We start from the raw sequence: 26,454 nt of genomic DNA, 5'->3' as shown, positions 1-26,454 counted from the left end.
ACTTTTGAAGGTTTATTCAACCGCAACCATCAGGGTGGGAGGAGAGACCGCAGTAAACCCATTAAATATGGATTATAGTGATAATCAAGAGAGTGGGACAGGGGGGTAGAGGAGGAGCAAAGGTGTTGTATACTGTACTGCCAGGTGGGGTGGGCAAGCTGCAGGGGCATGCACCAGCACAGTACAGAGATAGAGAGAGACAGAGTCAGCATCGTTATAGTCTTTAGAATTTCAGTTCATTGGGAGGGGTTGGATGTTTTCTGTCTGTCTTTGTGTGCGTGCGTGCGTCTGTGTCTGTCTGTCTGTGTGTGTATGTAGTGCACTGAGGGATGCCGTAATGACTAGATGACTGTGATTTGGTGTGGAATGTAGGTTAACGACAACGCATGCCAGATGTTGTGGCCTTGTTTACACATTAGACGCTATGCCAATGTTCTATACTTGAAAAGGTGTCGGCTGTGGCAAAGAAATACATTCCAACCGGCTCCTTTGTGCAATGACATTTTGTACCCCTGACCCGTGGCACCATCAGTTGTTGTTTTTTTTTATCCTCAAAGAGACATTTTCAAAGGTGCTCCAGAAAGTGGACGATCAAAGCAGCTCTATAGCAGCTGTGGACCATGTTCTTTCACACTCGATTCCTTTAGAATCAAAGCGCTGTCCCATACCTACAACAAGTCACTGGTGTGGTCAGGGAAAAAAATACATTATCTTCTGTGTGAACCTTTCGTTAACAGGATTTGGTGAACATAAAGTAAAGCTATTTCCTTAGAAAAATGTGAAATATTTTGCTAATAAGTTTCTTAAACCTGCTGCTCTTTTTGTTGTTGTTGATGATGTAGTGTTGTCTGCTGTTTTTTTCCATCCCTATACCTCCTGTGGAAAATAAATTGATCTGCTGTCACAGCCAGTGTTTGCAGTGAACCATCACACTTGACTGATATGGCATAGCATGCTCCCAAAGTGATGGCCAACACGTTGCCATGTTTCGATGGTGGCTGCGTGAAATTCACCATGCTCAGCTGTAATAAAGAGAGGCACACTGACTTGATCAATCATGGTATTTGTCAGCGAGCGTAACAAGGAGGCCTTATTATTTCTCTCCCTGAGTATACATCATGCAATCCCAAGGGGCTGCATTCATTTTCACAAGGGGCCTCAGTCAAACCCACTGTTCTCTTTGTCTTTCACATCCTTTCCATCATCCCCTTGTTATTCCCCTTGATTCATCTCTATTCGCTCTCCTTCCCCTATATCGTTCACTTTGCCTCTCATCTCCCCCCATCTATCTCTGCCCCCCTTTGCTTCCTGTCTCTTTACAAAACAAAAGTGTCCCAGAGGTGTCAGGGCATACGTGAGAGGCATTGGGAATCTCTGACAAGACAGCGTTATAACATCAAGCATTGCCAAAGGTTAATCCTGCCAATTTCCGTGCAATAGCCCGAAGCCTTAGATAGGAACCTATTCATTTTCCTAGAGATAACGGTGCAGTTGAGGGGAATGGATGGAATCGCCGATAACTTGCCTGGCCTAACCCCCCGCCCCCTTTGCTGTTATATCTTCCTCCCTTTTATTATACTCACCTTTCTCTCTTCATCACCCACTGGTCACAAGCATATTCAATCTGCTTTTTGCTTTATGGTAGAACTTCACCTACTGTATATCTCCTCATCTGAAGCTTTAGGGTCTATCTTATTTTTATTTTTTTATTTTTTTACATTGATCTATCAAGTTTAGTTCAACAGAGATCTATATATTTGATAGAGCAGACTGGGCCAAAACAACCGCAGCACAGCCAGGACCATAACACAGACATATCAACGATAAAAACAGAGTAAAAAACGTATCATTTCTGTTGGGCAATAGCCACACAAACAAAAATGTGAATAGAAAATGAGGGTTCTTTAGAGGCAACACTGTGTTGCAGGCTGGAGACGTGGTAGTCACCCAGAGAGAGAGGGCCTGAGCACGTACAAGCAGGCCTTAATGATATTAATACTATGTAAGTTACCAGGGGACAGATTTCATCAGAGAACCAGCCACTCTGAAAGACAGAGTGCTGACGCACACTGCTGGTGGTATACTTCCTGTATACGACTCCTACACAGGCTCTCATTACTGTGACTTACATGCATCACCAGTAGGTTAATGCCTTTTTTATATACAGGACAGGTTAGAACTGGAAAAACTGCAGTAGTTGGCAAAGCAGTGGATCTTGCAAATCGATGGAGGGGTGTGTCAGGCTGTCAGACGTGTGCATGTACAAGCACCAACGCACCAGTTCACATCGTCCAGAGTCTGACTGGAGTCTGACTGGAGGGTTCACTAACGGGCAGGAACAACAACAGCACTGACCTACATTTCACACACATACTATACATACATAAACACACGTGTGTGCGCACACACACACACACACACACACACACACACACACACACACACACACACACACACACACACACACACACACACACACACACACACACACACACACACACACACACACACACACACACACACACACACACACACACACACACACACACACACTCAGACAGAGTGCTATGGCACAGTTACACAGATGTTCAGGCACATACACACACATAATGCCCTATGCCACACATTGCAGTAGCAGATATCACAGAACAGCTTATGGGTCGCTCAAACTATTTCAGTTTCAAAACGTCAGTCCACAATCCAACACTTTTAAATAAATAATCAGTCATAAAGAATCAGTCGTAAATTGTACAGTATTCTCACAGAGCTTTTAGACACCAATTCATATAAAAAGCCTTCCGCTAAACAAGAGCATAATTATGCATGAGACAGACTCTTCCCATTAACCCATTGAGACCTGAAGCCGATTCTACATGTCTCCTAAATCTCAACAGTATTCTGAAAAACGTATGTTTCTATATCAGTAGTGCTCAATCTTTTTCATGTCAAGGACCCCCAAAATTATATGTATTTGGCCGCGGACCCCCATCAAAATATCTTGTTCCAGGGACCCCCCATTCGAGTTAAAATGTTCGCTTTAAAAAATATATATATTCAAAGATTTGCACACATTTTCACGATTTTTCAAAAATAACAGATGTACAAGCTTGTATATCTGCTATTTTTGAATAGCCCAAAGTGTAAAATAATGCTTTTTAGCTCAAATCTAAAAGTGACACAGTTCCAGGTCTTAATGGGTCAAGCGTGGAGCATGTCAGCAGCAGTCGACAGGTTGGACCACAGGTAGCAGGGCACAGCTTTTGACATAACGTTGTTGGCGGGCAGAAACCTTGTATCTCCATGTTTCAACGTATGTTTTTTCATTTTCGTAAATGAATGCCCAACTTCGTCATACTACAGTGTCCCACAAAAGTAGCAAAAATAGACGATATACAAGTTCACAATGCGTTGCATCGCAACCCATTGTGAGCTTCTAGATCGGCTATTTTAGCTATTTCTGATTCTGATTTGAAAGTGGTTAAGTCTGTCTGTGGGTTTTATAAATATTGAACCAATGGAAATGAAATATTAACAAGAGTTAATAGTTAAGAGTTAGTTAACCTTGTGACTAAATAATAACTACATTGTATCTATTGGAACACTCTTTTTTCCCATTTCCTGAAAAGTAACAGTTTCAGACATACAAGGTTTCCACCCGACAGTGGTGATAAATACAGTCATCATCACACTATCTCTGTTGCCATGGCTACAGCTGTTGGCAGCACACAGGGAAAAATTGTGCATATAAGGTTGGGGGGGTTGTGCTGGAGTTTTGATTGACAGCTGTGACAGCTATATAATCCTGTCGGTCGTGCTCTCAGGGGGAGAAAAGGCAAGAAAAAGAAAATCCATGCACACTCACACACGTGCACACAATCTTCATTAAATCCAAGCTGCCCGGACGCCAACTAGCGCAGCTACTAGGCACGCTGCGAATGGAGTAGGACTGGGTGTGACTGTGCGCTCCACAGCTGCTGACATTTGATGGGAACTCATAATGACATACCAAGATACAGTGGGCTCAGGTATAGAGGGATGGAGCTCGTTTCATTTCTTTATTATGCTTTATGTTCTTCACTCATCCCTCTGCGTTTCGAGATGGGAGGCCGTTAAGCATAATGATGTATGGGGCTAATAAACAGTAAATAAACTGTAAAACAGGTGAGGGTTTAAATCCACTTAGCATGAAAGACTGTGGTTAATATAAGTAGAGAAATGAGCCATAATCGTTCCTGACTGAGATATTTTTTTTCATTTGTTTGTTTACTCCTTATTACTCAACTAGAAAAAGTGTTCCTCGTAGCACATGTCTCCGGCAGGTCAGGTAGGTTATTGTGGCCTCCTGGTGGCACTATAATTGGCCAATGAGAAAAGGGTGCCATTTCTTCTTTGGCCTTTCAATCGGACACTGCATTCATGATTTGAGGCATTTTGTTCCATAAATGTGTTTTGCTAAATTAGACCTGCTGGTGGCACTATAACAGGCCAATGTGAAAAGGGTGGCATTTGTTCCTCGGCCCAGTGGGAATGTGCCTACAAAATTTCACGGAAATCGCATGCTGCGTTGATGATTTGAGGTATTTTGTTCAAAACAAACCAATTCTGCAAAATTTGGAAGGCAATCTTAGCCAATCAGGATGAAATATGGAAAATCGGACAGATCCGTGTTGATCACATGACTATAGAGATAATGTGTACCGATTTGCGTGAGGTTTGGACAAAATCTGTAGGAGTGATATCTAAAAATATGTTTTGTACAAATCCGCCTCCTGGTGGCGCAATAACAGGCCAATCATTCAGGGCAGAGGTTCGGCTTTGGCATCCAAATAGTGTGTGTGCACAGTTTTGTAGCGGCCGGGCAAACGATGCCGGAGATTAGCTGTTCACAGACACACGGACAGACGGACGGACGGACGGACAGGGTGCAAAACATACTCTCTCGCCATACCTTTCGGCCTGGCGGAGACAATAACTGGCACTACCATTTATAAAATGAAAGAAAGTTTGAATCTCAGCAGTAGTATGCCCTCCATGAACCACAGACAGTTGTGTTTCTTTCACAGAATGCACTTCTAACATGATCTACTTAGCTTGTTTCACCATGGGTTCAATGTCAGCACAAGAGCACAACCCTCCTCCTAGATCTCTAGCTCTCTGTGCTGGTGTATTATTTGTTGCCTAAGGGAAGAAGTCATCTTGTTCTTCTCTTTCCTCAAAGTGTCCACTGGGCTTTCAGCCCGACAAACAACAAAGACAGTCCAGAATCTAAGGAAACCATGTAAACATGGAGATCACGGCTGATGTTTTCAAAGAGAGCTACATTTTTAAACCACTTTCTATTGCATTTTTCTTTATTATTCTTTACTATAACTTTGAAGCTCTGATGTGGATTACCAATACAGTATGTAGTTGAAAACATCTGTCTAATTCTATTGTTTATCAACAAATAAATGTTGAAAACGTTCCTCAACTTAATGGATGCCGTCTGATACACGTGTGGTAATGTCAGGGCCAGGGGTCAGCAGTAATGTATGCCACCTTGTATTATGTGATTCTCTGGTGACATGCGCTGACGTCACCTGACTGGTTTCGCCCTAGCCATTAGTCATCACTGAAAAGGAACAGTGTCAGAATTGATTGCCTGTGGTCAGCCCATTACTGCGTCATTTCAGATAGGAAAATGCTTCATTGGCTTTTCTAATAAAGCAAGCACAGAGGTGGAGATATGGAGACTGAATTCAAAATAAAATGAATCAAATTGAATGAGAAAAAGTAAAGAAAAGAGAAAATAGTGCCAGTTGAATCATAATCAATTAACAACTTAATTATAAATAAATGATGTGACAGGGTTAAAGTTCACGTGCACTATGTACATAATTCCTGCTATTCCATCTATTGAGAATGAGGAAGGGCACAGCAGAGAACAGCCTCTGGCACTGAGGAGAGAGGTCACACGTGTCGTGATGAATTACCGTACCCTAGCTTGTCTGACTGCTTGTTCCTTAATGAGTCCACTCAGGGGCGTACGCCAAGATGCCACAAAAGGACAGATCAACACAGAGTTGGCCCCTTATCAAGGCTTTACAGCACACCCATGGCCACACAGCTTGCTTTACATTTAGTTGTCTGCTCTCACAATATTATAATGTGTTGTCATGGCCTTATCGTAAAATGACAGGGATTCATTGGCATAGCGCTTGTGGTTGCAGTTGGTTTTTGATCGTGCAAGACAAGTAGTGGCTTAACGTTGATGCAGAATAGACTAGATTTTGAGTGCCAGACAAAATGTATACTGTATTGATTGTTGGTCAACTGTGAATCAGAATCACATTCATTAAGGAAATAAACAGAAACAGTGTGTTGGTACAGGGTCAACAGGAGCTCTACCTCCAGTGTATAGGAACATCAATATGTGAGTGATGTATTACAGAATATGCTTCAGTAAATGAATATGGTGTTATGTAAACATGAGAGCTGTGTGCCAAGAGCTCTTCAGGAGAGAAATACTGTGTCAAAGAAGATTTCATATAACAATGCTGTTTTAACAACAAACCCTATTATTAAATGTAGGGGAACAGATCAGGGACAACTTTTGATATTTACACTCTAGTCCATATCTAAATAACAATATCAGTAATGAAATGACTTAAAATGAGACATTTTGAAAATATGACCCCACAGGTACAGTTGCAGAATGGAATTGCACAGTGATGCCATCACGAGTGGGGGAACCTCCTAAATGTACACTGTATTGCCACCAGTATAATATTGGTCTATAAATGAACATTGTAAATGTCTAGCATCTAAAATCAGATATATTTGCAATGCTCTAGAAGCCTGGCTACTGTAAAAAGTTAAATTAATTGTCAAGTAAAATTTCATAATCGTGACAGCCCTACTCCTGACATCACAAAACTGCTCAATTTGGGATTATTGAATGCTGGGGATGGGGCAGATTTAGCTGTTCAAACATCTTTTCCCAACATTTATACATTTCTGTTTTTTGATAATGCCAAATAATAAAATAAGTACCGTTTTTGAATATCCAGCATTTAAAATAATCAGTTTCCCCGAAACTTTCCCTGCCTTTAAGTTTTACCCTCTCCTAAATATAAGCCACAAGTATGATTATCCAACTATCTTAAATGTATGATGGTAACACAGTGACAAATGATGATGAGACAATCACAATACTTGCAGTCCATGACATACTCACGCTGAGCTCTAACAGGAGATGTGATCTTTGAGGAATAGTTCTCTTTGACTATTGCTGTTAGAACATTTAAAAAGCTTTATGGACACTGACAGGGCTGAGGGTGCAAATGTGAACTTACTAGGATGTGTACGTGTGGGGGCATTTGTGTGTGTGGTGTGCGTGTGTATAACAGAATGCCGTTTGTGGACTACAGCTCAGCATTCAACACATTAGTTCCTGCCAAGCTCAACACAAAGTTCAGAGATCTAGGCCTGCACCTGACAATGTGCAGCTCAGCAGCTGGATACTGACTTCCTGATGAACCACTGGTGGGCAACATTACATCCCTCCCTCTGACCTTGAACACGATGAGGGCCAGAGGGTGAATTTTCCCCCAGGAACACTTTTTCAGCTAGATTATTTTAATCAATCCAAACTTTAAAATGTGTTAAGACAATGATGATTATTTTTTTTCCACAAGAGTGCCATGGTCAAATTATCGGGCCATTGACTAATTTGGGGAATGATTGATGAGACCCAACATGGAATCCATATCGGGAGCTCGGGCTGTGGTCTCAAACCATTCCAAATGTAAACCAAAAAACTATTTAGGAAAAAGGTACAGACCCGCACGCGTCCCATCGCCCACAGTGAACACACACACACACACACACACACACGAACCCACACAGACACACATTACATATATACACACACACAAACAGCACACTCGCGCGTCGCGAACCCCACCCCCACCCCCCCCCCACACACACACACACACACACACACACACACACACACACACACACATACCGCACGCGTCCCGTCACCGCGTCCTGGACCCACAGTGCACGCACACACACACACACACACACACACACACACACACACACACACACACACACAGACACACAACCGTAATAATGTTTTCTTAGTGTACACGGCCCTGTAAATTAAAGTCCTTTAAGTTGTCTGTGTGTGCTTGTGCCAGACGGCAACAGTCTAACAGAGTGGGTCTGTGGATTTGATGCATGCGCAGTTTGATCATTCATCCCATCTCTCGAGGGGCCATTACCATGGCGACATTCTCTTACATAAAAACGCTTATAAACAGCTTGAATTTGGGTAAAGTGAAAAACAGGCTTCCTCACGATGGGCATTTACTAATGATGAATGGCCATGTGCAAGTGCAGAGCAATTGCTTCAGCCACTGAGGAGAACCAAGCATGTCAGACAGACAGACAGACAGACAGACAGACAGACAGACAGACAGACAGACAGACAGACAGACAGACAGACATTCCGTTAATTATATGCAGGATTATTAATATCATTATTATAATTTAGCATTATTAGTATTAGTATATTTTTGCTTTGTTTCTTTTTGTTTGTGAAAGTCAAATGACACACATTGATAATGGATATACTCATGTCAGATTTGTGTAATTATGTTTTTGTTTACTGCATTTTCATTTAGTTTGTAACACTGGATGTATATAAAAAGACAAAAAAAAGAAAAACAAAACAATTGCAATAAGATGTAATACTGTATGTGTACTGCAACATGAAATGTAATATTGCAACTAATTACAATAAAAGTATATAATAGAACTAGAGTTTCGGGGGGCTACGCCCCCCTCAACCCCAGCCGCGCACGGGGCCCAGTGGGCCGCGTGTATATTGGGGTACTGAAATTGCTGGAGTAAAACTGTGGAAAAGTTAAAAAAAAAAAAAAAAAATGTGAAAAAAATATATTTTTGATGTTTGAGGGGGACCCCCGCGGACCCCCTGCTGGTCTACGGACCCCCTGTGGAGTGTTGGGACGCGCGGGGACCCCCCTGGAACATGGCGGTTAAATTGCTGGAGTAAAACTGTGGAAAAGTAAAAAAAAAAAAAAAAAAAAATTGAAAAAAATATATTTTTGATGTTTGAGGGGGACCCCCGCGGAGCCCCTGCTGGTCTACGGACCCCCTGTGGAGTGTTGGGACGCGCGGGGACCCCCCTGGAACATGGCGGAGCCCTTTGGTGTTTTTTTTTCTTTCATGAAGGTGGTTGCTTGTTTCTGGCGCTTGTTTTTAGAGGACCTGGCAACCTGAACTTGGCAACCCGAGTTGTTTGTTTTTGTGTTTGGGATGAACATGGCACGTGAAGGACGGACATAGTGTGATCGAGACATGAGTGAAGTGAAAGTAACGGCCTGGGTGGAACAAAGGAGGTACGTAAGAAGGGGGGGGGGGGGTTGAAGCAAAGGAGCTGCGTGTGTGTTGGTGTGGAGGAGATGGGCAGAGTGCAATGGCAGCGCAAGCCAGCGCATGCTGGCGGTGGCGTTACACCAGAAATGGTGCCTGGAGAAAATGGTGACCAAAAAATGTTTTGGAAAAAAAGGAAAAAGCCCCCGCACCGGCTGCCTGCTGTTGTGGTGATGAGGTCGTGCGCACGGTAAACGGTACGAAGCTGCCTCCCCTTCCGTTTTGTCCGACATTTGGTGAGTAGAATTAATTATGTTGCGCGGTGGAAAAGGTGTAGTGATCAGTGAGATGTCCCCTACGCGAGGCGTAAATTCAGTGCGGGCGCCGTGGCGAGTCAGTTGGCGACATGTGGTCTGGCGGTGCGTTGTTTATTCGATAACAGAGCTGTGGGGTGTCGCACCCAGGGTGCGGAAGTTGCTCGCCATTTATATAGTTAGATAAAGAGTGCCTTCTTGGTCTCTTCCCCTTTTTGCCATTTCCTTTTGTCATCCATTTGTACCAAAGATCACCTTGTTGGGGAGTTTTACTTTGCCAAACACAAACAGATGTGCTCCTTTCTCTAATGTAACTGTGATGATGATTTACTTTCATGCCGTGCTGACATGAATTAAGTCAGCTGGCTTCCTTGAAAATCAAACAAACCACATTTTGCTTTGGAAAATGTTTGGCAGTGATGTCAAGTACAGTATACCGTGAGTCATAGTCAATGGGCTAAACTTAACAGACCATCGGAATGGACTTTTAAAGATGTTGCCCTCGTAACTGCCATTGTTGATGCAGTTCACCTGCTTCATTGTTATTTCATGTGTCTGCGCGCTTGTGTCTGTGTGTCTATACTGTACAATCCAAGTGTGATAGTTTATGATGCGATATGCATGTACAGTATGAGTTAGGGCTGGGCGATATGACTCAATATCACGATTATTTCAAACTTTTACCTTGACTACAATTAATGAGCAATTATTTCATATGCTATATTTTTTATTCTGCCCCCTTTTTAACAAATGGTTCAGTTACAATCAAAATAGGCTAAAACTAGTGTACAGTAATTGGCCATTGATATATCGTTTACACCACTAGTTGTTTGATATTACATTTAAACTTTGTGTGTAGAAGAAAAGCGCGCGCACGCGCACACACACACACACACACACACACACACACACACACACACACACACACACACACACACACACACACACACACACACACACACACACACACACACACACACACACACACACACACACACACACAGTAAAGAAGGATTCACAGAGTGTGTCACAGACGCTCTTTACTGTGATAGAGAGCGATACAGAGCATTACATTTTCTTTTATGAAAACAAGGTGAAATGTAAGCTTTGTGACGCAAAGCATCCATTTATAGTTCACTGTGGAGTCACGTTGCGTTGCTGTGTTGACAAGCCACCCTTCTACTGCTGCTCTTCACATTCAAACATGGATACATGGTTTCAACTGAGTTCAACACTTTATTAAACAATCGATGTCTGTGCACCAGTGATTTAATTTAAATGATATGACTCTCGACACAACGTCACATTAAGGGCACAGCTCATGAACGCCTGTCTTGGGGAAATAACTGAAGTAATCGACATGAGCAGTTCGGTTAATTGCCCCGCCCTAGTATGAGCGTATATAGGGCAACACCATACACCCCCAACCAGGAGAGTGGGAGGGAAGTGTGAAGGAAGGATGCGTAGGTGTACAGAATATGTGTGTGTGGATGTGTGGGTGTACAGAATATGTGTGTATGGATGTGTGGGTGTGTATATTGACGGGTGGCTGAAAAGGAGTTATAATTAGACGACGGGTGGATTGATGGATGGATTGCTGGATGGATAGATGGATGGTTGGTTGGATGGATAGAGGGAGGAGTGAGTTAGCGGAGGGGTATGTGGATGGATGAATGCATGAATAGAATGGATGGGTGTCTAAAGAGACTGAAGGATAGACAGTTGGCTGAATAGATAGACAGACGGAACATTAGAAACACAAGAGGAGGGAATGATAGATGGGCAGGAGAAGAGGCAAGTTCAGCAGCTGTCAATGAACCATGAAAAATAGATCCATTGATGAAGTGATGGGTGACTGAACAAGTTAGGAGTTTGGGGGGACGGAGGCACCCATGTAGAATGGGAAGTGTGGCCACATGAATGAATTTGCGGCCACTGTCAGTGCCCACTTCAATGATTACTACATACTATAAGCATAAGCACAAGGAGTTAATGAACCTGATCATCCCACTGGGATGCCCATATACTGTACGGCAAGCCCTACCCTGCCTGAGGCCATCTGCCACCCTCTCTAATCCAGGGGATTGTCACTGGTGATTAGCCACCCCCCTCCCCTTTCTCTTGTCATTTATTTCAGGCCCTTTATGTGTAGATTTATGGTGTGCTATCTCACCCTCAACTCCCTTGCATATATTTATGTATTCCTGTTGCCAACAAGGTGTCAATTATTGAAACCCCCCCCCCAAACCCTCCCTCATCACTGGGCGCTGCCAATGGATGTGGCCAATCTAGTGCACCGAATGTCCATTACAATTGTCAGAACGATTTGGCTTTGGTTTTTCTTCACTTTATCTGTGCCAAGAACTGATACCCTATGGTCACAAAACATGCACAAGTCAGCATTATTCCACAGACAAATTCCAGATCTTCAGTTCAGGGATTGGTTAATACTGTCAGAGACAATTACCGTAAAGCCACTGTCAATCCTGTCAATGTTGTTTAGGGCCACAAAAAGGTATTACAGCACTTACAGCACTGTTTTCACACTCAACAATGACCAAGTACCAATAACGTACGGTCACCAACGAAGTTCAAGTTCATTTGGTCAGCGCTGCAGCAGTATACACTACAGTATGTACAGTACAGTCTGGTCTGGTTCTCAATAGAAATAACTGTCAGTAGTAATCACAAGAGTCAGCCATGCAGCCTGCTCATCCAGAGATGACTAAAATACAGTCAAATACTGTCTACTATAAAGTGAAATTAATAAAGCTATAATACTGTACTCTACCAGTTCTATCAAGTATCTGTATTTATGTAGTATTCCATACCGTAGTTATTCCGTAATCACAGATTACTTCAATCTGAATTAGTGATGCATCACATGATCTGATGATAGGAAATGAATCTAGGTCATAAAAGTCTAGCCTACAGTACATAATACATACTCTATAAACACAAGGCATATACAGCACAGTGCCCACAATGTACCAAGCATAATACAGCACGGGCCCACAATATACCAACTCAAGATATCAGTTTCAAAATAGCCTTCAGACATTGGAGTGAAAGAAGCAAGTAAAACGAGTAGGCCTCGTGATCCTCTGAGCAGACCAGCATGGGTGGTTACAGACATGAACGATAAGAGACAAGACCACCAGATGGATGGTGAATATTTGCGCCTGAGCATTCCCCATCGCTACGCCTTTATAGTAATAGCATTACGGGGAGGCAGCATTGACTCCTTTCACTGAGGTAAATGTCACTGAGGTCCCTGACAACACAGCTATTCCTCTCAACCCACTGAAGCCGCCTTATAGATTTCTCATGGGAGGAGAGGATCTGTTTTGAAAGTCACTCCCAGACCGCGGAATTGCTTGTTCCAGCCAACATGGGCGTGCACATTGTTTGTGTTTCAACTTGTGGCTTAGCACAGAAGTTTGAGTCGTTGTTTGTGAAGGCACACTGGAATTGCATGTCCTCTGTGCAATGAGGGAATATAACCCCAGTCTCCAGCGCCCTCTCCTAACCCTGTGCCCTTGTTTTGACTTTTGGTGTGAAAACAGACAGGCACATTTTAGGGCAAATTTGGGACAACTTACTTTTTTTCCCCCCACTCATAACAATAACTGACAACAAACTGAGACAAGACAATTAGTACGTTGACTATCCTCAGAACCTCATTCTTGTGTGCTTGTAAGACACTATTTTAAAATATTAAACATAATACAATAACTGGGAAATAATAGCTTAACTTTTATATAGTATTTAATTCAGCAAGACAGCAACCTCTTGGATACCTGTACAATAGGTTAGTCTTTTCTTTTAACCAAACAGACCAATAAAAGTGGATTTAAATTATTATATAAATTGTTACCCTTTAATTAAAAAGGAGGAAAAGATTAAAGTGATTCTATCACAGCAGTATGTTATATTATCATTTTTTAACCCATCTGACAAATCTAACTATCAAACTTTTCAGGCATGATTAAATTATGGGGATTCTAATTTGCCCTCTATTCTCATTATGCCAGACAATTCTGCCACACATTTGCCCTAAAGATTGCCAGTGTGTCATAACTTGATGGCACTGGAGGAGATTAATAAGGTATTCAATTGGACAATCATTTCCTCAAGAAACATGGCTTTGATATCAGGTTGAGGCTGATAATCAGGGTGAAAAAAAGAAGAAGCTGCTTACTGGTGTGGCATGACAAATCACAAAGTATGCCAATAGTGTGGCTCAGTGACAGTGTGGATACAGTTTGTTCAGCCTAATTCAGACCAAAGATTTACAACGAGATGAAACCGTTTCAAGTTAGATTTATACGACGCGTTGTGAGCTATTTTCGACGTTGTGAGCTTGTAGATCTGCTATTTCTGGCCTGCGACACTGTCATATTACAGAGCATAAATTAAGCATTAGAATGTTAGAAAGTGGTCTAAGTCTGAATTACCTTAGGATCTGTTTGAATGAAGTAGGTTTATGGTTGTATCCTCTTATGTCATTCTAAATAAAGTTTTTTTTTGGATTAAGTATAATCTCCTATTAATATCCCTCCCTAACAGCCAGGTTTTAGCATAAGCTCTGCCATTTAGTGGCTCTGCCACAAACATTGGTACTGCTCTGCTATCCTTCTCCACTGATTGAATGGATTGGCAATTATAAAACATTCAAATCTGTCTGGAGTAAAGCCAAGGTTAGCAGTGCTTCTGCAAAGCCATAAAAAAAGATCAATCTTGGTCAAACATGATATACTGCACTGCCAACACGTGCACATGAAGTGCCAAGTCACGTTATAATGTTGAGTGTGTTTTGTGTTAGTCATGAGTTGTTCCTGAAGAATGTTTCTGAATTACGGACAAACTCATTACGCACTGAAACAAAACAAAACTTTAAAAACCTTCCTTTATTTTCCAGACAGAAAGACGCTGACGCCAGGCCTATTAGCTGTTGATGCCCTTTTCTGAGGAAGGCTCTACAGGCAGCTGAGTGCTCAGTTTCTGGTGGCTATAGGGCAAGTCATACACAACAGATGCAATTAGCCTTCACTGTGGCTCCAAGTAACTGGAAATAAAAACAAAAATGCTGGCACAATGATTAAAAGAAACCCATCAGCTTGTTCCTTAATGAACAATGAAACTCCCAAGGAAATTACCTTCATTGATATGCATGGCCTAAATTTGTAGCCTGTTGCTAAGGAATTTAAAGGGTGGCTAGCCAATTACATTCCACAGCCTCGTTTGCCCTCAGGTGCTATGCTAATGAGGGTCATAAGGGGTCATATGAAAATGCACTCACTAAAATGAGGAAGGAATCTCCAAGGGACGCTCTCAGCTGGGATGATACCACTACCAGGCACAATTCCCACAGCTATAGCTCTTCACCGCTGGGCTGACTGAGTCAGACACCGTGTTTGTTTTTGGCTCAATTTAGACATCAGGCTCATGTAGTGCACACATACAGTATTATTACTGAGCTATTCAAGTCAAGGATTTCCACGGTCACAGAAACATTATGGACTACTTTAGACCCCAGGACACTTTGGGACATCAATATCGTGTCCAGCCTATGACGACATGAATTTAATGAAGTGATGTCCCATTTCTGCGGGTGAACATTGGAAATACGTAGGTATTTACATTGTAGTGCTTGGAAGTGTTTTCCCCGGGGCATAGATACAATATGCAAGGGCATTTTAATTCAGTATTGTAGTATTTCATTTATTTATTTCCCGAATGTAAATGATGCAGTTTTTGTCGTATAATTGAGGACAACACAAATTATGAAGACATTCAGGAAAGTCAGCACCATGGCTAGTCTAGGACATAAATGCACCAAGTGGAGATACATTAAACTAGCACGTAAAGTTGTATCAGTGTATGTACTGTATGTACTCACAGTACAGTACAGTACAGTACAGTGCAGACAACCAAACTATCCTGGGTATAAATGAAGTATAAATATAAATATATAAATATAAATAATTGCTCCATTGATTCAAAATTGATAATTCAAAATATGCTCCTAATTGACTTACATTGTACGGTGAAACAGCTTTGAAAGTCACTCTTTTAGCACATAAACGAATGCAAACAAAGCTGATTCAGACAATATAGAACATCACCAAACCCAGCTCAGCAAGCACAGTCAGGACCCGGACCAATCAGTGACGTCTCGATTGGGGCTAGATCAAGTCAAACCAAGACAAGTCAGATCTGGCCCAGAATATCACCTGATTTCAACCTAAATTAATCCTGACCACAAAAACGTCACTTCCAGGACGTCATCTAAACACATTCTCATCACCCAAAATTGGTGTCCAAATGTCCATATGATGTCCCGGTGATGACGTCCTGTAAATGACGTAAAGATCATCCCCATATGGGCTGTGATCTGGCCTAGTCCTGAACGTCACCGGGGTGATGACCGGGCGTCATCATAACGTCATCATGACGTCATTGTGCTTGCTGGGAGTACTTTGTTTTTTTCTGTCAACGAGGAGCATATTTTCTAATCAATTGAGCAATTATTTTAGATTTTTTGTCCACCTTTGGAGTTATGGCAAGGTAACTACACAACCCAAACCTCTACCAAAGTGGTCTTGCCTTTTAACTAGTTATATTCTAACTACAAAAGTGCACTTCTCAGAGTGCAGCTCTGGCCGGGTTGCCTACCCAGGACTGTCAGTCATGGGTTGCAGCCGTCAGGACACGAGGAAGCTGCGGGGGAAATAGTTTGAATGACAGATGGTGCAACTGTTTGCGCTTGCGCTATGGGCAGAAGTGAAAGTGGTTTTGGATTTTAGTTCTATAGACTCTATAGAACTAAAATCCAAAACCACTTTCACTTCTGTCACAAACGGGTGACGGCCGCGCCATTGTTCTCGAGGGGCTGGTTTCACACGTTCTTCAAAGCCCACGGTACACCTAGCAAGTATCCACGGTACACTTACTGTACCATCTACCGCGGTTGACAATCACTGCTATAGAGGCCCCTCAACATGTGAAGAAATGTAAGAAATAGGCCCGCTCTTAATGTGACAAGGCAATTACAGGCAAACGGTGTAGAGTATCGATGGTCATTATCACATGACTCACAAGCCTATATGGGGAGTTCCATCATGATCCAAGGAACCCAGGGATTCCTTGATTGTACGGCTTACGGTTCATGAGCTATAGGCGAAAGCGTTAAGTTTGGCACCGATTGGTCCAGATTAGCCATTCACAGACACACGCACACTCACAGACACACGCACACGCACACTCACACACACACACACACACACACACACACACACACACACACACACACACACACACACACACACACACACACACACACACACACACACACACACACACACACACACACACACACACACACACAGTTCCGGCCTGGCAGAGATACAAATTTAGCAACTGGTCAGCTGCCGTATAACCCCAAGAGAATATAATGTACGACTTTAGCTTGCAGTGAGTGGTCAGCTGTCATATAACCCCTTGGGCAATTAGCACAAGCTAATCACCCTCTCTGTCCTTTTATCACCCTACTAACCCAGGGCTGGGTACATTTATACAATTAAGACAAATATAGTCTGGGTATGTTGGAAATGCACTATATCACCTGGCATTCATCATTTTCAGTGTATGTCCAAACTCTCTTCGCTTAGAATGATAGTTAGCGCCTGAGGTTGGATAAAGAGGGCAACGACGAATGCTATGTGATCATTTACATATTCCCATTTGATCAACACTTTAACCCTGGCATCCCCACTTTGGGCATATCATTATAGGCAGATTTTTTTAGGCATGTAGATTGGATATTTTCAATATAATTTAGATTTTGAAGTGGCTCAGTTGTTAAGTGGTTAAGTTAACCCTCTCAGTCACAAATAAATGTCACGCTCTGCCATCCTTCTCCTTCTCACTACTATGTGGAAAATACAATAAATATCACATGCATGGTATCGTTTTTTTCAGCAGAAACCCAGGTTGACAGCCAGAATATTGTTGCTGTCGGGTGGAAACCTCATACTGTATGTCCAAAACCATTCCTTTTTATTATTTAAAAACAACAACAATTAAAATAGTGACAATACCGACCTACATTTACAGTATAAGCTCACAACGTGTCGCATCACAACACGTTGTGAGCTTGTAGATCTGTTATGTTCACTACTTTTGTGCGACACTCTTGTATGATGACTAGGGCATCAATTTACAAAAAAACATAAAAAGTTTAAATATGGAGATACAGTTTCTGCCAGACAGCAATGATATTCATTGCAAAACATGCAAAAAATGAAAGAAAAAAACAAAACAAAACACTGGTTGAAATTCACTGTTCTCCAAAACCAAAACACCATCAATCCGAGATTGCATGCATTCAAAATATGATGGAAAAAGACATGTGCATAAACATGCAAAGTTTCAATGAAGAATTGACTTCCCTGGTCAGCGAAGCCGGTAAACGCAGCTCCATTTCCAATAGATTATCATTACTGTCATCACATCATATTATCATACTGTCAACGAGGAACTCCCTGCAGCAAACGAAATGCTAGTCCCACTGGGATTCTCTGACAGTGTGGGGGCTGGAGAGAGTTGAGTCAGACTCAGAACATGAAGTGTGTTGCTGGCATACAGTACCACACCTATGTTGGTACGCAGACATTCTGTGCACCATCGAAGGTTGCTGTTTTCTGCTCTGCAGAGTCTCCTCGCTCGTGAATTCTACCAAACAATCCACAGCAACCAAGTTTGGCAACTGAGTTTTGTCCATGTTTGACATGGAGTTCCCAGACCTGAGGCCGATTCCGCAAATTCCTCACACTTTCAAGATTTTTCAAAAATAACAAATGTGCAAGCTCGCAGCGGGCACGAACGAGCCTGTATATCTGGTATTTTTGAATAGCCAATGCACAAAATCTGCTTTCCCGGTTTTAACGGGTTAAGCTAATCTAGCAGAGATCCATAGCCAAATCTCTAGATCTCAGACTCAGAGGTTTAAGCAAAGAGGTCACTCGCAGTGCCAGTTGAGCCCATCTTGCCATTATAGCTGCACTGCAGCTGCCATATAACCCCTAGGGAAGATACGCCTAGGGTTACGCCTACTGCTTGTAATAATAGGATCCACCAGAGGAAACATTCTCCTCATCAGTCATGATTTCACGCACCTGCCATGATGTCTTTCTTTTTTGTTGTTTATCTGTGTATATACAAATATAGATTTCAAAGCAAATCTTTTACTTGCACCAGTATTGGTGAAACCACGACTATTCTGAAGCAGTTTGTTTGTTTACTGATGAAACTAAGAAAGATCATGGCAAACTGGAAGTCGTGGAAGTCGCCCGCGGGTGAAGCTTTAACCCCACAAAATCTTCAATGGAGGCACAGCTTTTCTCACAGTAAGGCACATTGTGGGAAAGGCTTTACTGTGTTTGGGTAAAGCTATTCCCACAGTGTGGAAAACCTGTACGCTGTGGTTGAAAGCGTACATTCAGTGCTTTAACGTGATAATATGTGAGCAACTCTTCCTCAGGTGACGCAAGATGTGGTCAGACTATGTCAGCCAGAACAGTCCCTTAACATCTATAAAGAGCGATATAAGTTTCAGAGCATAAACCCGTCATTACAAAGACACATCAACATTTGAGAGTTCAATGGTGCAAAAACAATAGCTGGTCTATACATGCACTGTCCTAGTCTAAACATTGTTAAATTCCAATATGAACATCACAATTTTATAATGGGGAGATGTAAATTCAATAATGGGATGTAAATATGTCACTGTTGATTGATTAGACCAGGGTCTTGTACAGTAGGTTACCCAGGTTACCTTTTTACAGGACCCCAATGGAAACAAGCCATAGTGCTTTCTTGGGTTTAATCCTTTTAGCATCCTTTTGTATTGAACTGTACTTTCTTTCTTTCTTTTTGCTGTAATAAAGTATTCAATCAATCAATCAATCAACTCATAAAAGTGACCAATAAAGGAAATTGGACGCAGCCAGTCGACAGCTTAGTGGGGAAATGAGATCGCGAGACTGAGAAGGAAAAGGAGAAAGGACGTTGCTAGATTGGAGTGAAAGACTAGCACTGGCCAGAAAACACGAAGAGTGAGGAACGAACGATCGAGGGCTTGCACACCTGTGACGCTACGGCAAAAAGGAAAGTACCCATAAAAACTATGCTTATCCGCTATGACTGAACTTACAAGAGAATTGTACAATCAATGCCAAGGCACGCTGATGCTGTTCTGGTGGCTTGTGGTGATCCAATGTGTTACTGAGACACTTTATGTTGGTTTTTACTTTTGTTTCTCACCTGTCTGTACTGTATGTCATATAGAGCTTACAATACATTACCATTTAAATCCAAGCGTCACTGTGGTTGTAATACACACATTCAAAAGATTATCATTACCCCATATAAATATAGGAGATAAATCTTAGAGGTTGCACATAACTTGTAGCTAGTAATCAGTTAGTTAATTGGGCCTCCAAAAATCTGTGTTGTATGCACCTACTGATGAACTCAACTAGGCTTGTATTAGGTTACTTTAATAACCTTAGACGGACGTCTAAGGTTGTTACACCACAGTAATGACCTTGGCTTACGGTATTGAACTTGTGAACTCACTCTACCTGTTCTACTTCAATTTATTGGATGGGCGACTCATGGTTCTTGCCGTAATAGCAGGTAGGAGAGAGAGACATCGTTCACTGCTAGGGCCATTGTTAAGGCACAAATGTATTCCACTAACAATGGCCTGTCAGTGCTAGTCACACTGTCCCCTCTCATTGATGGGTGACATCAGCGGGAGCATGGTGACACATAGCACTGTGTGTCCAAAGCACTACAAGGTGGAGTGGCACTTATTGCTGGATACTGCAGCAATGTAACTGCACAGGGGATTACACTGTCTCTACAGTAAGAGGTCAGTAGATATAGATTCAATAATAATAATAATAATAATAAACTTTATTTGTATAGCACCTTTCATGACATGAAATGCAGCGCAAAGTGCTTTACAGAGCAAGAATACAGTTACAGTTACAACCAATTTAACAATAAAGCAAACAAAAATAAAATAAAATAAAATAAAATAAAAGCAAAAGCATAAAATAACATTAAAATAGGCAATACAGTGAGGACTTAAAAATCAACCAAAGAATCAGCTAAAAGCAAGAGTGAAGAAATAGGTCTTGAGCTGTGCTTTAAAGCTATCGACAGAGGCTGCCTGTCTTAGGTGTAATGGGAGTTTATTCCACACTGTTGGTCCGTAAATGTGCTTTACACACTAGGGCTGGGCAATTTATTAATTTTATATCGACTATTATATTATGATATGAGACTAGATATCGTCTGGGATTGTGGATGTCGTATTATTGTGATGTGGCAAAAATGTTGTCTTTTCCTGGTTTGAATCTAAATTTAAAAAATGCTCAATTGTAGTGAAACACACACATGCGCGCGCACACACAGACACAGACACGCACACACACACACACACACACACACACACACACACACACACACACACACACACACACACACACACACACACACACACACACACACACACACACACACACACACACGAAATACCTAAATACCATGCCCATGCCGTAATGGCACAGGCGGTTCTGGTAAGCATTACGGAGTGATTAGCTGAACAGTGCATGAGTCAAGTGAGTTAATAGGCCTAGATAGAGAAGAGCACGTGCTAAGATCCAGCAGAACGTAGTAGTAAAGGGGATTTGACTGATCAGAAGCTGAGGGCAGCTCCTACGTAATCTAAATGATGGATAATCTTGATCCCAGTGGCAGATTGTAGGCAAGGGGGAGTGGTAGGGTAGAGCAGGTGAGTGGAACATCAGATCACAGTGATAAATGGTCTGGCTGCTGTTAATGCATTACTTAAGACTCAAGTCTCCACTCAATCTTATGAATTACATCCAATATATGAATCTGTGTTAATCGGCAACTGCATTTATTCATTTATATATGTGAATGTGGAAACCTTATAGTTATTCGGCTGATAGATATAAATAGACCTATAAATAAAAATAAATAAATAAAAAGTGCGCTCCACGTGGCGCAGGTCAGCGCCAGGCCGAATTTCCTTAGCCTGGCATGGCCAGACTAATATCAATCTCTGTGTGGAACCTGAATTTCCAAGAGGCGGATTTAAAAAAATGCCTCTGGTGATAAACGCACCCCATATTTGCATACTGGTTCCAGATTCGTGCCCCACAACTTCGGGGGCAGCGAAATCAAATCACAACCGAGCGGGCCAGAACTTTTTTTTTTGCACTGCCAGATTCGTCTGGTTTCCAGGCTAGGATTTCCTACTCAGGGCCGAATTTTTGGAAGCCAGAAAATTGGAATTGAATCTGAAACATCTGACCGATCCATCTTGATCACATAACTCCAGAGAGAATGTGTGCCGATTTGCGTGAGTTTTGGACACAGTCTGTAGGAGTAATGCAAAACGCGTATTTTGAAGAAAACACACGTTAGCTTGCTTAAATAAATGGCCGAGGCCTATATCGGGAGTTATGATCCAAGGATTCCAGGGGGGGGAAAAAACATTTTGATTGTTCGACGTATGGTTCGAGAAGTATAGCCCAAAACGTGAAGCGGCCCGTTATAGCCCCACCATGAAGCCGGTTTGACAAATGTGAGGCAGAGATTCTTCCTTGGCCTACTGGAAGTGTGTGTGTGAAAAGTCTCACGCCGATTGGTCCAACAGTGCCAGAGATTAGCTACTCACAGATGGAGGAAGGACGGACAGATGGACAGATGGACAGACTGATGGACTCACACACAGACGGACAGGAGTGAAAACTGCTGGTGGAGCATTGAAAGTTCAACCCTGCAACCTTGTCTGTCCACTAATACAGTGACTCTCAAAGTGGGGTCCAGGGACCTTCATTGAGAGGGGATTCCAAATGGACCCTTACAAGTCTGAAATAAAAAAAAGTTTGAGAACAAATGCACAAACACATCCTAATGAAACTCACACACAAGCAAACACAAACAGTATGAGACTGGGAAAGACCGTACTCCCTGAGTTTGTGCGTGAGCGTACATGCACCTGTGTGCCAGGCAGAGACTCATGCTCTATAACACTCTCTTCTACCACTCTCTTCTACATAAACCGACAAGGACGGGGTTCCAAAATTCTTCCATGCCAAGGACCCGGAAATAGCCACAGCCAATTAAAATGTTCAATATTTTATCTATTTTTTCACTTTTCTCTTCTTTCCAATTGCCCCGCCCCTGCACCTCGAAAACCTGTGGACTTGTAAATTAGTTGTCTAGTTGCCCATGCGATGCTAATGGTTTCTTACTCTCGCTGTGCGTGCGGTATGTCACTCTGGATTTGAAGATGTAATAGAGAGAAGAGAGAGGAGGGGGGGGGGGGGGGGGGCACAGCCCAAGTGCAAATTTGAGAAGGAATGACAAGAGGACGAATGGTGAGGAAATTATCCTCAGATGAGGAGACAAACTCTCTTGAAATCTTTGAGAGGCCCCTGAACAACTGTGGCACATCGTTATCACCATCACCATCATCACCAGTGCTGTCATCATCACAGGGGTCTTAATCATCCATCCTTTTTTCCTCCAGTTATCCTCACTACCACCTTCAGAGATATCACCATCAATGCACGATAGAACCTGGTGTGCCTCTATATCTGCCTCATTTGAATAGAAGTCTCCAGAGGAACAAAAATAAAACATTTCCAGACTGTCTCAACTCCTGAAACAGATATATCATCTGTTCATAGAAGCCAATAAAAAGCAATACGCACCCACAGTTTGAAGGTGGGGGATGTATGTCAGCAAGACTCATCAATATTCACAACATCACAGTACTGCTTGCCATGAGAAAATTCCCTCTACAGCACTTCACATTCTTTCTTTTTTTTTTTTAAACAAGCTTCGATGTGCAAGAAAAATAATGCAAATTTTGTGTGTGCATAATTATATTTTGATGAAAAGCACTGGAATTCGGGAAAAATAATGCAAATTTAGTGCGTGCATAATTATATTTTGATGAAAAGCACTGGAATCTTTTTATACTTTTGAAAGCAATTGTCAAACCAAAGAGGCATATACGGCACTAGGGCTAAAATCTCTACATTACCTTTGAGCTGTCAAGCAGCACGCAAACTACTAAACACTGGATTTCGTATCAAAGCGCAGAGCCTAGAGCTTTTCAGTTGTGTGGATGGCATGTATGGCGTGGGAGAAGCACAGTGTAGCGTGGGAGAGAGGTGTAATCACTATGACCTACAGTAGGATAGATGTAGGTTAAGTTAGTCCTTCTGCCTGAAACGCTCACTCTTTCTTCCCTCTTTCTCAAGTCTGCTCCCTGGGCTGTCTTTCCTGGGTTGTTAAATCCCTGCTCCTTTAATCTCCTTACTCAGCTACATCCTCTTTAAAGATGCAGAGCCACAGGAGAGACACGGTTGCCTTGACTGGCGCTGGGCTGGGACGGGTAAGTAGGAGGACTTCAAGGTTGGAATAGAAGTAATGGAGGTGTGTAAAGTCAGACTTAGATATAATGTGTGAAAGAGACATAGAGAGAGACAGAGAGAGACAAACAGACAGACAGACAGACAGACAGACAGACAGACAGACAGACAGACAGACAGACTTGTACAGAGAGAGACAGGGTTAGGGGGAGAGATAGAGAGATAGAGAGAGACAGAGAAAGACAGAGAGAGAGAGAGAGAGAGAATGGAGGATATCTTGACTGCTGTATGCTCTCATGAACACCCCACCCCTCCAATGTCATGTGTAACAGAGGCTCCACGGTGAAAGATGGGCTAATTAATGCACAGTCAAGAAAAAAGTTCCTATACATCTTCAAAGAGCAATGAGATTCATTTTCCGAATGCCCAGTGGCAATACTCTACAAGATGTCCAGTAGTGTGTGAAAAATCTTCTATAGTCCCTGCTTTCCTAAACGACTTTGTGTCTAGGGAGCCATAATTGGTTGTGGGTCCGTTGCTGATAGCTCCCTACGTGACAAGAGCAATATCTTTAAGTGGGCCCCTGGGTGAGACACAAGTTGATTCAATGTACAGTAAATGGAAGAAAAGAAAGTTTCATGTAGCCACAAAGCATCACACAGGATAAAGGATAAAGTCGAAGAACAGAAGCGACACGTTCAATAAATGTCAGAATACAGTTTAACCAACCCACGATCCCCGCTTACTCATCACTGCTGTGGTGAACATAATCAGTAATGTCAAGGCAATTGTACTCCGTGTCTCTCGACACCTCCGTTCTATGGGGCTACATTGTCTATCAATCATTCATGTGCTTTATCGCACAGCAGTAACTTTCAATCATCGAACATCTTCTGACAGGGAGAGAGGGAGATATCAGTAATCCATTGAAAATGGATCATAGCCGCACGGCATGTGTCACAGGTAATCGGTATGGAGTGAACACACGCTACTCGTCTCAGTTCTACTGTACATTTTTAGGTCAATTTGTCAAGTGCAAGCCTCTTTCAACTTCTCTAACGTTGGCTCATATACTTAATCTACATAAAAGTGTGTCATCTATTGCTTTTCAGACCGCCACAAGACAAGACAGCATGAAAATAGGGCTGTCATCCTTTTGACTATGTCCCAAGAAGACCCTGTTATTGTTTTCATGATAAAAATATAGAACGGATACCTCTAGGCACATCAGTTTGCTCTAGAGGACTCTTACAGTTCCATTTTGACACTCTAATTGTATTAGGAAAAAAAATAAATGTATCTCCAACCAAATGTTTGTCTTAATACTCTAGCTTCTAGCTCTCTGTGGTCAAACTGTCCAAAAGGCATACACATGATTTCAACAAAGCACAAATGCTTGAAATGATTATTCTTCAATACCTGTTTCCCAGAAGTAGACGGACCTCCAGTCATCCGTCTGTGTGTGAACCTCCCACAAGCCATAGAACAGCAGTAATGTCACTAAAAGGTACGAGCTTTCTGCTGTCCATTTGTTGAGGGTCCCTGCACCCCTCCACCCTCGCTCCATGGTCCACCGCGGGATAAAAGTAAATCCACACAGTTCAGATGGTCACCAAAACAAGTCTCAATTTACTGCAACAAGACGTGAAAGTGTGTTTCAGTTTGAGTGTCTCGTGTACGCGTGTTTCTATGTGTGAGTGTGCATGTGTGCGAATGTAAAGAGAGTGTTATGTGACAATTATCAGTCTTTCGCTGTAGTAATCCAATTCTTCTGTCTTCTGAAGGGCAGGGAGAGTGACTCTCCTCTCTGCTCTCTGACACCTCCTCTTCTTCTCCTGCTCCTTGTGGCGTTTTCTCCCCCAACTTCACAGGACGGTCCCTGGGGGGCCAGTGGGGGTCATCAGTGAGAGGGACTGAGCTGCGGATGAGCGAGAGAGTCTCCCTCCTCCATGCTGCTGCAGCCACGCGCTACCGTTGTGCCTCTGTCCCCTGGCTGTGGAGCAGTGACAGTGGCTGTGCGTCTGCAGTGTGGTGTGTGTGTGTGTGTGCGCGCCTCCTCCCTCCCTCTCCCCCTCGCTCGCTCACTCTCTCTCTCGCTCCCTCTATTCGCTCACTCATTCGCTGTTCTCCATGTGCCACCCTGTTCTCCCCCTCTCTCTCTCTGTTGCCCTTTTTTTTCTCCTCATGTTGTTTTATTTCATGCCCTTCGCTCGTCTTTCTCTATCGCTCTCTCTCTCGCTCTCTTATGTGCCCTTTATTCACACACT

At 42.5% G+C, this 26,454-nt stretch overlaps 1 protein-coding gene across 1 annotated transcript in view; it reads right to left on the bottom strand.

Moving 5' to 3' along the window:
• Nucleotides 1-26,146, bottom strand: part of thsd7ab (thrombospondin, type I, domain containing 7Ab) — a 136,490-nt gene extending 110,344 nt beyond the window's left edge. The window contains exon 1 of the mRNA XM_084050754.1: nt 25,607-26,146. Coding sequence (XP_083906880.1) covers nt 25,607-25,754 — 148 coding nt within the window. The 5' untranslated portion in view covers nt 25,755-26,146. The remainder of the gene's footprint in view (nt 1-25,606) is intronic.
• Nucleotides 26,147-26,454: the final 308 nt, after the last annotated feature.

The sequence above is a fragment of the Gymnoscopelus microlampas genome (genome assembly GCF_963454915.1).
Source record: "Gymnoscopelus microlampas genome assembly, chromosome: 3".
In the NCBI taxonomy this organism is placed as follows: domain Eukaryota; kingdom Metazoa; phylum Chordata; class Actinopteri; order Myctophiformes; family Myctophidae; genus Gymnoscopelus; species Gymnoscopelus microlampas.
This window is presented reverse-complemented; position numbering and strand designations above follow the sequence as displayed.